Genomic DNA, 15,706 nt, shown 5'->3' with positions numbered 1-15,706 from the left:
AGCGGGAATCACGGGGGTGCGTTTTCTCCTCCCAATTTATTTGATGCATTGGCCACATTTTCAAAACTTGGCCCCATTTTCACATTATTTGTCTTATGTGTCATATTTTCATTGTCGTTGTCCCCTTGTAAACTCATGTCCTCTTCATCAATCACCTCTACATGATATTCATTCACCATTTCCCTGTCTTCTCTTATATCTTGAAGTCCCATCGCTTGCTTGGATGGATGCCCCTTGGCATAATGGCTAGTAAAAGGTTCAAATGGTGTCAAAAATTGTTGATCTAGGGCTCTATGGATAGCTCTTGTTGCATTGTATCCAAATATTCAATAACAAAAAATGTTAAGATAGCCCTAATATTCTTTGTTTTAGGCTTTGTACAACATTGCTGAAAATAGTAATTTGGCTCCAAAACCCTAATATGAAGTTAGAATTTTTTCGGCAATAGATTTTGGAAAGATCTTAAGTGGTACTATCCCTAAACAAAAATCCTGTTGCTTGACTCAAAGTGGAAGTATTCTCTGTTTTGACTTTTGTGTGTTGACCAAGCATGCAGTACCTAATTCCAAATTTTTTTGTGTCATTTGGTAGGTCTCAGGGAGTACTATAAATATATCCAATCACTTTTTTGAACCTTCAAAACCCCTTGGACTAAATTAGGGTTTTATGAATCTAGTGAAACCCTAAATAAGGCCCACTTCTGGTATTTGATTTATGCAATCATTAGCTTGTTTCAAAGCTCTGGAGAAGAAATTTGTAATGCAATGTAGAGACCTTGTCACTTGCCCAAAACCCTGATGATTGAATTAGGATTTTTATTACATCCACACATGAATTTCTGAGCAAAATCGAACAGCATCCCCTTTGAAATTGGGAAAAATCTCAATGTAATGAAGTGTTACAACACTCATGCACTCATTGCCAAATTGCCCTAATGTCCAATGAAATCCAATTGCATGTGAATTTGACCATTGTAAGTGTCTTTTTGCATGCCAAAATCATTGCATAATTGTCCCAATACCTCACCCATGCATCATTTTGCCACAAGATTTCTCTTGATATTGTCTTGAGGATGTACGTCGGTGGAGCATGTTGAAGCTTTTCGATTTCCCCGGCCAAGCTCTTTACCCAAGTTTACAATCCAAGGGAAAAGTTTTGGGCCATTTCTTCCCCACCATGTACCTTAATCCCTCACCGTATCACTTTCCTATGGCACTCATGGCACAGTGAGTTCAAGACATGCTCCCCACGGTCTCTCCTCCATATATCGGGGTACCCTCACACATCACTAGTATGCTAGAAATAGAAGGTGTAATGCAAAGTGATGTGGAGAGTGAATGAACTATTCAAACAGGTGGTGAGATCACTTACAAATTGATTTTAAGCATGACTCATGCTTTTACAATTGTTCATACATTCAAGTATGTACGCATGCACCATCAATCATCACTAATGATTCAACACATCCAAAGTTAAATCTAATAGTGATTAGAAATGAAATTTCTCAAAGCCTTTTCTTTGATGCTTACCATTAATAATCTTAAAATCCCCTTCATAGCATATGTTTGCCAAGATTTTTGCACATTTGGCATACCATTTACATGCATTTGAGAATTTGAAGCATCCAATAAGCAATAGCAAGGTAAATAATGCTTCCAAAAGCTTGAAATAAACCACAAGGCTTCACAAGAGGATGAAAATGATTCATTCTTAGCAAAATCCAAACTTGAGAGCAATGGTTGATTAATTGGCCATTTGGTAAGAAACTTTGTTTAATTATGTCATCATTAATTGGTTCGCTTGGAAGAAAACCCCAAATCTCAAGTGTAGATTCAAGAAATCCAAGAAATCAATCAATTGATGCAATAAAATGTTTATCAATTGTTCAAATGTTACCAAGAAGCCACAATATTGAATGTTGGTTGCTAAATGATCTTGCCTTGATGAAAAACATGGGCCTTGTAGCCTTTTGAAGAGTCCATGGCCCTCAAATCTAATGAAATAGGTCTCCAAGATGGTAGAAACTGATAGAAGACGCCATTGCTAAGCTTAAGAAAGCATTTAAGTTTGTATTCACACTAGAATGGAGTCCCACTTCAAGAAAATGGCACCCTTCTCTATAGAAAATGGGCACCCTTCTCTATAGAAAATGTCACCCTTCTCTATAGAAAATGGGCACGGCCTATTGTTGCCTCTCTAAACCATAGATTAGGAGCTAATTATGCTAAATAGTATCCCCCTAATGTTGCCTAAATGATAGTATTCAAAGGTGAGATGATGCAACCAAGAGCGATGATGAAACGTGGGTTTCCTTCAAGCACATAAGGGCTGGAAATTTATCTAGAAAACCATGGTAAAATTCTGGAGAAATAGGATCAATAGGAAGCTCTGATACCACTGCAATGAACTATGATTGACCACTCAAATAATGGAGTGGGAACATGGGTTTAGGAGCACCATCCATGAGCAAGGAGAAGCCTTAGGGCAAGATTGCCAAAAATCTTGTTAGCTTTTAATTCATGATTAGTATGAGTTAATTCTGATTATAGTTCACATTGGCCTATATACCATGGCCCCCTTTTCACACATACTTATTAATGTCCACCCTAGTTGGCCTAGGTCCCTCACTTACACTTGGCCCCTGCCCTAATAGAATGTATGCGTTTGGCCTTTGGCCTCCTATGTACAATTTGTCTCCACAGTCATGTGTCCACCGCTTCATTACAAACGCTTCATTACAAATGTGAAGAAAGACATTAGGGAAAATGTGGACTCATTTTTGGGCCCTCTAAGAAATGCCAAGTCATCATTCTATTATGAAAAGGGGGATCATGGATAACTCTATCCATAGTACCTCAAAACTATGTCATGTAACGTATCATTGGAAAGATCTTCATGAGAGGATTCTAACACACCAACCTTCGACGAATTTGGAGTTTTTATGCTCAAGTTATGGCCTTCCCACCAAAAAGTAACCTCAAAATTTCCGTAGTCTCACCCTCATTGGTCCTTATGGAATATTCCCTAGAATCTCAAAGAGATTAAAAGGCCCAAAAGTGAGTCCAAATTTTCCCTATTGGAACTTCGGGTGGTCACTTATGCACCAAATTTATTTTCCATTTCTCTCGGACCATATACTTGTGTTTTGTTCAATTTATTGTCATTTTTAATGATACAAGAGTTGAATAATTAAGACATCAAAGGGACAACCAGCAAAGGGAGAGCAGGAGCAAAAGAGCATCGGATCCATCTCGATCACAGGGTTAGGTGGGGAGTCTAAACCGGTGAGTACAATGTAAATAAGAGTAAGCAACTCAACCCTACAATGATTTCATAAACTAGGTATAAAAAACTCTCTTCTTACTATTTGTAGGCCCCAGGTTCTATACATATATCACTGCCATGCTTACAAATGTGGTCAACTTAGTGGCTGGTCCAGACAATGAGATGTACGTGTTTAGTTGGGTGTACTTACTTTTCTTTGTATTAGTTATAAATGCCACATCTAACTTTGTATGCATGTTCTTGTGATTCAGGATTGAAGCATGGTTGGAAAAGATAAATAAACCATCTCTCTCTCATGCTTGTGAGCCTTGCACACAAAAGTGGTGAACTTTGTTTGGGCAGACTTTCCAACTAGCTTGCAAGTGGAGTTTGTAGATTTAGAAGAATTTTCCCCTTGGAACAAGTTCTCCAATGAGTTGGCATGGGGTGCAACAGAGCTTGCAGTCGGCTTTTTATTGCCGATCAAGGTTGGTTTGTTACTTGTTGCCTAGCATCTCATTTTCCACTTGTTCATGAGAGTGCAACCAAGAATGGGTTGGCATTGTGGTGCAAAAATACTTTGTTATATGACCAAGGTTATGTTCGACATGGCAAGAGGGTAAGAGTAGCCTCTATGGTTATGTTTGGTATGGCAGGAGGGTAGGATGTCCATGAAAGACATGATAATGAGTATGACCTTCATTTCAGGTATTGATTTGACATTGGGAATGTTCTCTAGGAGGGAAGATTTCCCTATGCCGACCATGCATCATGTTCGTGGTGCTTAAGTGGATCCCAGGAGCTTTCCACTAGCAACTAGGAGTGTGCTCATGGAAAGTAGGCATCTTACGTTTCCAAGGACCAAGGCGGCACGGACATATATACATGGGGGGGCTGAGAGAACAGGTATATTCTACTGGTGAGACTAATTATTCATGATTTATCCATCCATGCTTGTTCTCATGCTTTATCCATCCATGCATGCTGGCTCTCAATCTTATGACATTTGATAAGAAGAAACTTTGTTTTTATAGGTGTCTTATCACTACATTCACAGAGGTTAGTCATAGCATCATTGATTTGTTTGCAGGTTGTGGTGGGATGGGTAGAATGTCATAGTCAGTACTACACAATCAGTACACATAGGCATTGTCTATGCATTGAGCATGATGTAAATGGTTATGATGCACTTTTGTGAGGGGCCTTCACTCTGAACCTGACAGATAGCCGCATGTTTGACATGCACATGATCTATGATTACCATTGTATATATCATAAAGAAAAGACCATGATAGTGCACAGCATACCTAGTCAAACTTTATGTATATTTATGTTTTGTCATGGGTATGTATAGGGGCTAGGGTTTTTCCCTTGTACTCCCCAAGGGTTTTTTCACCTAAAGCCAGAGACCCTTGTGTGATATATATGGCTAACATCATCATAATAGGGCTGACCTATATATACCTATTTATAATGATAATCTATCTATTTTTGGGAGCGAATCTTGGCTCTCTCTATCTACATGTGATGTAGCATATTGGTTTCAAGTCATCTACAGAGGACCATGATCTTTATGACATTTCATGGATGTTTTCCTTATTTATAACATTTACTATGGTTTTGTTCCTTTCACGAATGTTTATGACTTTTTCTGTACGTGATGTCACCCATATTCTTAGTGAATGGGCTCTTGAAATTTCCATTCTTAGTGAATGGGCTCTTGAAATTTCCATGTGTCAAGGAATGTCAACAACACTTTTGTATTTTCATTGTATGGACTCTTATTAATTTCATGTATCAAGTAATATGCCAATAATAGAATGAAACTTATGTTGACATTTGAAACCTCCAGACTTGTCATATGGTGTTATAGAAGATAAGAATGTTTTTGGGGAAAATGGGAATGGAAATATTGTTCCCTTCTTTGGATTCTAGAGTATAGGATGGTGGGTTTTTTGGGGAACAAACCCACTAGTTGGATACACAGTCTCTCTCTTTGTAAAAGCAACCTAGATCTAACTCTACTTCTCAAAAAGCTTCAATACTTGTTGTGCTCATTGTCAACACCTTCTTCCACACTTTCAACAATGTCCTAGATGGTCCCTTTCTCATCCACCCATTCCCAATAGTTATTGCCACACCTCTCTACTATTAGGGGTGTTTCTATGCCCATTTATTGACTCAAAAAAGACTACACCTTGATGTGTAGTATAAAGAGAGAGAGAGAGAGAGAGAGAGAGAGAGAGAGAGAGAGAGAGAGAGAGAGAGAGAGAGAGAGAGAGAGAGAGTTTTGGGAAATTCTTGAGGAGGTACTATAGGGGGCTAAATTAAATCACAGTGAAGAATAAATATCCAATCCCTAGGATTGAAAAACTTCTAGATCAACTTCACAGAGCCCGTCTTCACACAAATTGATTTGAAGTCTAGCTACTATCAGATTAGGGTCAAGGAAGAAGACATCCCAAAGAAAGCATTTAATTCTAAATATGGGCATTATTAATACATCATGATGTTTGGGTTGACTAATGCCCTAGTAAAATTTAACAGGCTCATGCAAGATATATTCAGGAAGCATCTTGACAATCATGTTTTGGTGTTCTTTGATGATATTCTGATCTACTCTAAGGATGAGAAAGAGCACGAAGCCCAAGTTAGAGAAGTTCTAGAAATCCTAAGGGAGTATCAACTCTTTGCTAAAAAGTGTAAGTGTACCTTCTTTCTAGAAAAAAATGAATATTTGGGATTCATTGTCTCTAAGGATGGGATTTCAATAGACCCGGCAAAGGTACAAGATATAGTGGAATAGCCTTAACCATCCAACATCAAGGAGATTCAAGCATTTCTTGGAATCATAGGGTGGTACCAAATATTTACTCAAGATTATGCAAAGATAGCCACACCTTGATTGAAGATATTTAAAAAGAATACAAAAATAGTTTGAACTAAGAAGCATCAACAAAGTTTTGATAAACTCAAGGTGTCTCTCACAACTTCACCCATCCTTCAACTGTAAAATTTTGATGCACATTTTGAAGTAGTCACTAATGCTAATGGATTAGCTACTGGTGGAGAAGGAAAACTAGTAGCTTACACTTGAAGGAAACTCAAAGATTACGAGAGAAACTATGCTACTCATGGTCTAGAACGTTTGGCTATAATTCATTCTCTTAAGTTATGGCAACAATACCTACTTGGCAGAAGGTTCATGTTTACTATAGATCATAAGAGCTAAAGTGGATTTTTATGAGAATTTGACTTTAAAATCAAATATAGACAGGGCAAAGCTAATGTAGTTGTAAAAGCATTGAGTAGGAAGTTCTTTGTGTCTACAATCTCTATGATAGTAACCCTTTACTTATGGAAGTGAAGTACAATGCAGCCTCCTTAGATAAGTACTTTGGGCATAATTTACAACTCTTGGCCCAAACAACTCACTCTGAGAAAAAGAGTAGGATAATCAAAGATTACACTCTTTTGGATTCTTACTCGGCCAACTAAGGCTGTGCATACCAAACATTAAAGAGTTAAAAGATCAATTCCTACGTGAAGCTCATGATATGCAACATTGGCCAGACATCCAAGATATGTGAAGATGTTGAATGTTCTACTACAAACGAGTTTCTCTTGGCCAGGATTCAAGAAAGATATACTCAGGTATGTCACACAATTCTTATCTTATCAAAGGAACAAGGATGAAAGGCCAATTTCACCCCTAGACATTCCTCAAATGAAGTGGGAATGTATCAGTATAGATTTTCTTACAATCCTTCTTTCTGTATAAGGGGGTTATGACTCTATCACGATGGTGGTGGAAAGGCTAACAAAAGTAGCCCATTTAATTTCTCACAAAAACACCTTCAAGGAAATGGACATTCTAAGAATATTCATCAAAGAGATATTCAAACTGCATGGTTTGCCACCAAAAAGGATTGTCAGTGAAAGGGATACAAAGTTTACTTCTCGGTTTTGGACTGATCTTTTTAAGGGGATTGTAACTCAATTAAACTTTAGCATGGCCTCTCATCCAGAGGTAGATGGTCAGACTGAAAGGGAAAATCAAGTCATTGAAGACACTCATGGCTTATTGGAATGCGAGCCAAATCTATGGCTTCATTACCTGCCCATTGGTAGAATTTACCTATCACTCAACTATCACAAGAGGATAGGTATGTCCCATTTTAAGGCTTTATATGGTCAAGATTGTATAATACCATTAAATTGGTTTGATCTAATGAATAGAGTAGAAGCCTTTAAACAAATGAATAGAGTAGAAGCCTCTAAACAAATGCTCTGGATTATATGGATCAAGAAATGAAAGTTTTCCGGAAGGAGATCAAGGTTGCCTAAGACATACAAAAACATTATGCTAATGTCAAAAGATCTCAACAATTATTCAAAGAAGGAGATATGGTCTTTCTAAGGGTACATCCAAAAAGAAGCTCTATATCTTTAGGAAAGTGTAAAAAGTGATGCCCTCGATACTGTGGACCTTATGTCATCACCAAAAGAATCAATGACCAAGCCTATGAGCTATTGCTACCCCCTCATCTAAAAGTCTATAATGTATTCCATGTAAACCCTTTGAAAGCCTATGTATCTAGTCTTGACCATATCCTAGATGATGATAAAATAGTCATACCATCCCAAAGCACTTAAGAAATTCAACCAAATAGAATCCTTAGTTCTAAAGAAGGGACTCTCGAAAATAGAGTCATTAGGGAATATTTAGTTCGTTTTTGGAAAGACTTCCCAAGAGAAGATGCTACCTCGGAAGATGAACCTAAGTTGTATCAACATTTTCCCTACCTCTTTTTGAGAGGAGGAGACATCTCAATTTCTTTAAGGAGAAAATGATGTAAATTTTTGTTAGAAACCCTTTAGCTTTATTTCTAAATTTTATTTTATTTTCTAAAAAATAAAGGAGGTGGCGACCAGCTCCTTAGCGCAGCACCCCCCCTTCATCATTAGTCCTCCCTCTCTCTCGCTGGGTGGTGGACCTCCGGCCAGATGATATGGAGCATAAACGTTCTTCGTTATTTCATTCCACCGGCCATGCTGCTGTAGATGCATGCCTTATCTTTTTCCTCCCCACTGGCCAACCACGCTATCCGGCCACGACTTCTTCCTCTGCGTTGGCATTGACTCCCTATTATGTGCACCATTTTAGACCCCCCAGGTACTCCTCCTCGAAAGCCACCGCCATGGCTGGTGAGAGGGCTTCGCCTCACTCTCTCCATTTTGTCCCTCGTCAGCAAACAGCTCTACTCACATCCCTCGCTACTCTCGAGTTCTCACCACCTTTTGTAGCAAACCCCCTCCTTACCACTCATCAAGCCACTTGTAGAGGGGGCATTTTTTAAAGTGATCCACGTGTGAACCCCCTCCTCACCACTCATTTGTGCTAGCAACCAGTCCCCCTCACTCTCCATGATTCGCTCATGCATAGCCTCTCACCACCCTCGCCTATACTCACCCCCCTCTCTCAGCCCTCACCACCCCTCTTACACTCCCTTGCTAGTAAACCCCTCATCAACCAAATCCCCCTCACCACTCTCACAATCCCCCTCCATCACTAATTCCCTCACCCACTCATGGACTTCTCCCTCTGGTATTCTTTGTCTCATTCTCCTTCACACTCTCTCTCAATCTCTTGTCCCTTTCTCCCTCTGCCGGTCTCCTCTCCAACTACCTACAACTTTCTTGCGCTTCTGCTCCCATATCTAGATGTCTCTTAATGAATCAATGTCTTTCTCTGTTTCTTCCATTTTCACTACTAGGATAAAGAAAAAAAACTACAACTTGATTGTTAATTATGAATAAAGCCTAGTGAGTGGTTGAAGAATAAACTGAGATTAGAGGCTCTATCTCCAAGAGGTTCTCAATATACTCTACATAACAGAGTATCTCCATTCAACTCCCAGGCCATGTGAGTTACTTCCCTGAAATAAGCAAAGGCTCAACCACGAAAATAAATAATGGCTCATAGAGGACTTGCAGAATGTGGAGGATGTCGGTGTCGAAGGGTAGTTGACCATGATGAGGATACAATGAAACCTCAAATAGCGGTAGCTCCAAATTTCTCCCAAGGGGAGAACCAGCTCACCTCCCCGTTACCATGCAAATATTAGGCCTCTACCTCGTCGTGTAAGTGGGACTAACTCTAGAAGTTCTTGATTAAGAAAAGGGATTGTCTAATGTATTTAACTAGAGAACTTTTCTTTAAGAAAATAGAAAAGGTTATCTCTCTCATGTGAGAATGTTTGCTGCATGGATTTCTATGTGAACTGTGGATGCAAGATTATGACAAGGCCGGTAATATATTCTAAAGTTGTTGAAAATAAAGCAAGGGACGTGTTTCTCTCGAGGATAACGATTCCCAAGTGATAGGTCTAGGGCAACTCGATACTCCCCCACCTAGGTATTGGGCCACGGGCATCGGACAACTCCCAGACTAGACAACGATTGAGCCGAAATGCCACCAGAACATCAGAGACGATGCACTTAACACTAGTTAAGTGCATCAGAGATGATGCACTTAACACTAGTTAATTAGGTAATTACTTTTGTAAATCAGCCATGCTCAGAGCACGAGGGTATCTTTGTACCACTCTACTATGATTGTGCAAGCAGTATAAAAGATGTAATCAAAACTCTGTAGTACAAAGGCTATTGCTATATTACTTCTCTTTTGTGAATCCAAGGAGATCTTTATGTATCATCTTTGGATATTTGTCGTGTTTGTCTATCTTTTTTGTATACTTGTCTTGTTTTTTATTTCCTATGAATCTGTCGGTTAAGTCCAGTATCTTTTGTTGTAATCCAGATTATACGCAGGAGATGATCAGTCTTAAGTAAACATTTCTGCTTGTGCAATCTCCTATAAACCGATAAGTTGTTTCTTCATCATCCTATGCATGTCTCGTATTAGAATGGTGTATTGCTATATGCATAACTAGAGGCACTCATCAACAAAGTAGGTTGATCGGGGTAGCGGTAAACCTCGACGAGACCACGATGTGTCTTGCTGCCTATTTCACTTACTGCTTTACTTGATTCTTGATTCCTTTATGCTCGAATCAATGCTTCATGTCATCACATGAACTGCGCTACTCGGCATGGCTCGAAGCTCAGGAGCTCCAGTTTGCTGGACCCGAAGAAGAACCGGAAGAAGAAGGACCAAAAGAACTAGAAGAAACAAAACATGAATCAAAAGAAGAACCGGTAACTCCACCACCACCACCACCACTATTTATACCACCACCTCCCCGCCTTCTACACCCGCCTTCTACATTACAACATGCTTCAGCGACTAGCTATCACAGTGAAGTATCCAAAATTCTCTGGGAATTCCTTTAAGGATGCAGATGCCCACCACCACCACCACCACCACCACTATTTATACCACCACCTCCCCGCCTTCTACATTACAACATGCTTCAGCGACTAGCTATCACAGTGAAGTATCCAAAATTCTATGGGAATTCCTTTAAGGATGCAGATGCCCACATCCTTCTCTTTGACAGTGCATGGCGCATGAACGTTCCCATGGCATGGTAGATTAGAACCTCAAGAAAGTTGTTTTTCTCTCAACATTACAAAAAAGTGTCGCTCCCTCGGTTGCTCAGTAGTACGAGTATGCTCATTTTCCCACATGCAATGAAATCATAGATGCCTTTCTTCTCAAAGATTCTAGAAAGATAAAACATCAGTGCATGTGCTTGATAAGCTCTGCCGGATGAGCCAGAAAAGCCTTACGATTAAAGACTATGTTGCTAAGTTTCAAAAGCTTCTCCAAACACTAGATGCAACCAATCGACTCGTGGAGGAGATCCTTAATTCCTATTTTATGAAGGGACTAAACAAGCAATTATAAAGGGCAGTAGGCTGGTGCCAATCTCACGAGAATGACTGGTTGAATCAGATCTCGGGAGAGAGCACGTGTTGGTAGGTTTTTTCAAGAGTAAAGGCAAGACCAAGAGGAAGAGGAAGAGGAAGTCCAAAGGTCTGCTTCTCACTCTTTGGAGGAGGAGGAGGATGATTCTGATCACTCAACTTCAAGTGAGGAATCGAAGGAGGAGGAGGAAGATCGCAAGGCAAGGTCGAAGAGCAAGAAGGTAGGAAAAACAACCAAGGAGCTGCTGGCTATGGCCATGGATCAGTTGACTAGTGAAGGAGCAAAGTCCCCTCCCAAAGTTCGGTGAGGCACTTGGTGTTCAAGGTGTAAGAATCATGGTCATGGAGCTGAAGAATGCAGCTTAAACAAGATCTGATGCGCCATTTATAGAACCGACACACACACTAGAGAGGCATGTAGAAACAATGGGAGGAGAGCCCCTCAACAACCTATAGTCCAAGCCCTAGTGGCGGCGATAGTTCAACACATCCCGCCAATGGCTCCATAGGATTCATGCCAAAGGCCACCATTCCATCCACATGGAAATTTTCCTCACAGGAATGTGCCCAAGGCTCAATGAACCACTTTTGCATGCTTCTATTGCCATGCTCGAGGTCATTGCAAATTTATCTATATGAGATTTGGAGGAATCATAGGGATGTAGTGGAAGGAGCCAAAGCTTCAATATCAAGTCCGTCGGTAGTAAATGCCATGGAAATCCAAGATTTAGACGAGAAAGAAGTAATCAGGATGACCACAAAGGTGGCAGAATCATAAGCCATGGTGCCGGTGACAAGATCCATGCAACTCGAGACTCCAGAGGAGGGAAAAGAACCGACCTTGGATAAGTGGGGGAAGCACAAAGTTGTCACTTTGGTAGGAGAAAAAAAAGGTATAAATAGAGGTGTTTAATTGGGTGGAAAAGCAGCAAGCCTGAGAGGCGCTACGAAAAATGGACTAGAAAGGCCCAGGCTAATCTTCCGAGAAAAAAGATGACGTTAGCGTACTGCGGATGAACCCAGATCATGGAGGAAAACTTCCCTCGCCCACAGCGAGACGAGAACCAAGAGAAAGGTGTGGAGACATTGTGGCAGCAGGAGAAAGGTGTGAAGGCACCGAGGAGGAGGAAAGATGAAGCATTTTAGGATTAATTTTAATGACATTTTAATCAAGTTTGGACCAATGGGAGGGGGGGAGTGAACATTCTATCCACTAGCTTTAGGATCTAAATTAGGTATATTTATTGATATACTTTAGGCTTGTCCTCACATCACCTTTTTTATCTAGTAGCCCCACTAGTATCACTTCACCTCCCTTGGGCCCCATCAAATCTGCACAGCCAAAAAGTAGCCCTAAAAATTAAATTTTCCCCTCCAAAAATGTGATTTTATCCCCTAAAAAGTGTTTCCATATTATTCTATAGTGAAAAAAGGATTCACCAAGCTTCCTAGCCCCTTTCTATGCTCTTAAACTAATTACACCTATAAACCATTAGTCCTAGAGCTCTCTAATCTTGCATGTAACCTTCTAATCTCTTTCTATTCTTTGTTATAAGCTTGTAATCTCTCTTCAATCCTGTTATATGTCTTTAATCTCTCCTTAATCTTGGAGCAAGTTTCAAACCCTCTTGCAAGTTTCCATATCTTTATTAATCTTGCTATAACCTCTATAATCCCTCTCTAATCTTGCATATAGCCTTCTAATCTCTTCATAATCTTTACTATGAGCTTGTAATCTCTCTTCAATCCTCTTGTGTGTCTTTAATCTCTCCTTAATCTTGTAGCAAGTTTCTAACCCTCTTCCAAGCTTCCATATCTCTACTAATCTTACAATAACCTCTTTAATCCCTCTTCTAATTACTTGTAAATCTTGTTGCAAGGTTTAGTGTCTCTATAAGCTCTTGTCTAATCCTCTAGTAGCCTTCTAACCTCCCTATTCCTCCTCTAATCCCACTTAAGTCACTTTATCCTCTTGTAAACAAGTTCTCAGCCATGGAAACATCGAATAGGAGACCTAGTGATTCCATCTCTCAGTATGTTCTTAACAACTCTAGGAATGAGCAAGGTATGTGGGTTGGAGAGAGATTCAGAGTTAATGATTGGTTTACTTAGAGCCACACTCAAGAGGGCCACACAGAGTCAAATCTTGTGGTGTTTTGGAACATGATTGGAAGGGAATATTGCTAGCTTTCAAGAAAACTCGAAATGAAGTCATGGTGCAGTGGTTCAACATGTCTACATGGCTTCAAACATTCATCTTCCTCATCAAATGGAAAAAACCAAGTTTCCTTGTAATTTTAAGTATTTTGTTACTAATGTGGTTCTATTCAAATCATTTTATTATATCCTTGTTGTTCACTTCGTTTTTTTAGTGGTTTTGTGTATGCAGACATATTCCCATCAAGTTATATAGAGGAACAACCATTGAAGAGCATAACACGGACCTTCAGTGCTTTCCATTCCACCATAGGTGAGGTTTTATTTCCCAACAAGAACCCTAGGACACTTCTTGGTAGTAGAATATTCTTTTTCACACACTCTTACATAGTTCCCTCTAGGCCTCATTAGGCTGTATAGAGTGGCCAATCCCATACAAATGGAGTGTAGATGTGTTTAAACAAAATATGATTAGTGATATCCAATCCTCTTTAAAATTTACAAAGCCCTCTCGGTAAGTCCCATTCATCGTTTTGTGCACGTGTTTTGTAAGTCCTTGCCCACAAGCCACTCCAGCAATGTTTATTTGCAAATAATTGCAATCTCAGAAGATGAATGGTTTATTTGGAAATGCATGGGATATAGTGGAAGGGGTGCATAAGGGAGATGTATATTATTGCAGAGTTGTGATTTCAAGTATCACACTTTGATTTTTGAAAGCATGCTCATTGACAAATTTATACATCTAATTCCACTACAAGCGATGGATGAAGAAAAAGGGGGAGTGGATACCATTGCAGTCATGTGAGGGTGTTGATTCACCCATAGAACTACCACTCAAACTACCCAATGGCACCATTGACCTTGTCAATGCTAGCAAAGAATGGAAGCTAGCAGACGTTTGAGAATACCTACTAATCATGGGATTTGAGGAAGTACAAGATGCAAGCTTGAAGAAGATAGAACGTAGAAAGCTATTAGCTTTTTCCTATTTCATTTTTGTGTTGATTTTTCTAACCATCCATGCTTTGGTGATATTTGTTGATATGTGTTCATGTAGATTTCATGGTTTGTGATTCTTGGAGGTACGGGGGTGTGGAATTGCAATTAGGAGTGTAATTGGGTAATGTCAATGTAATTTTTTTTCATTGTAATCCAACTTTTCCCTTTTTGATTGATAATGTAATGAATGGCACGGACTATTTGGATCAAAGCTTGAATGATCACAATAAGTTCAATTTGGATACGTTTGTACAAAATTATTATTTGGTTATGTTTGATTAAATATATTACTTGGATTAAGTATTTTAATTAAAATGAATACGTTTAATAAATTATTTTGGGTGGTCGACCCTTTTTCATTAAGTATGAAATTTTCAATTTCAAACCTTGATTTTTTCTATAAATAGGGAACCTCCCTCATTTTCATCATTTGTATCACTAGCACTCTCGTTTGCTAGTATATATTCCCTACATCTTGGCTTGCACTCTCATCCCAATCCTAATGGATCATTCCATGGCGTATGAGAACTTTCTTACATTCTTAGAGAGGACTAAGTGGGCTTGCCAACAAGAGATATTTCACATTTTCTCTTGCACCATTGACTTCGAAGCAACTATCCTCCTCACCGAACATGACTACAAGAAGCAGACCTTGGAGTACGCGGAAACATACATAAAGCTCTTTTCTATGATCATCCCCGACAGTAACACTCTCTGGGTCCCTTGTGCGAGCTTCTACACTACATCAACAAAATTGATTCAAACTATCCTAAGAGATTGCGTAGGTACCAAGAAGTTGTACAAGAAGATGGGCACTTCAAGGCGCTCTCCACTCAGGAAATGGTTTGTCTTGGTAAGGGAAACACGAGCACAAACTTTTTGTCATGGATCTCAACATTCATTCTCATGTTGAATAAACAAGACTCCAATGATGAGGTTGATGTTGGTGGCGACATTGCCCTGGTCGATTTAGTTAAAGGCAAAGAGGTAGATCCAAATCCGGAGCTCCTTGATCAAGTTGTGGAGCAAGATCTGGCCTTGTTTCTTCTTCAACAACATGAAGAGGAAGAAACAGATGAAGGTACCACCTCATGGGCCAGTGGAGAAGGTTCATCTTAGTAATGGTAGTTGTGGATACACCCATCGTCGTAGATGAGGCCGATGAGATAAGGGCAGCACTAGATATGCCCGAGTTAGCACTAAGTACACTTAGCTCCATAGTGGTAGATGGAGAGGAGTTTCTCTTCTTGCAGGACTTAGAAAAAATGTTTAAAGTAAAGCAAGATGAGTGCTTATCTCTCCTTACCATTGGGCTAGATTTTCCACTTGACAACAATAGATCCTCTCAATACATGGCGGACCAACTTGTACCAATTAATGGTATGGTATT

The 15,706-nt window shown here is 39.6% G+C and overlaps 1 protein-coding gene across 17 annotated transcripts in view; it reads left to right on the top strand.

Annotated features, from left to right (window-relative positions):
- LOC147636792 (uncharacterized) overlaps positions 1-14,529 on the top strand; it is an 89,431-nt gene extending 74,902 nt beyond the window's left edge. For 2 of the 17 annotated variants that reach the window (XR_015266244.1, XR_015266252.1), the window contains 4 exons: positions 3,214-3,284; positions 3,374-3,449; positions 3,537-3,752; positions 3,973-4,295. Coding sequence is in view for 2 of the 17 variants with exons in the window: in XM_086800338.1 (XP_086656464.1) it covers positions 13,547-13,725 (179 nt within the window). In the remaining 15 variants the exon portion in view is untranslated. The other 15 variants (XR_015266248.1, XR_015266245.1, XR_015266247.1 and 12 more) reach the window with 15 other exon arrangements.
- Positions 14,530-15,706: the final 1,177 nt, after the last annotated feature.

Source organism: Cibotium barometz, chromosome 7 (assembly GCF_041138505.1).
Source record: "Cibotium barometz isolate CiBa-2024 chromosome 7, ASM4113850v1, whole genome shotgun sequence".
Lineage (NCBI taxonomy): Eukaryota > Viridiplantae > Streptophyta > Polypodiopsida > Cyatheales > Cibotiaceae > Cibotium > Cibotium barometz.
This window is presented reverse-complemented; position numbering and strand designations above follow the sequence as displayed.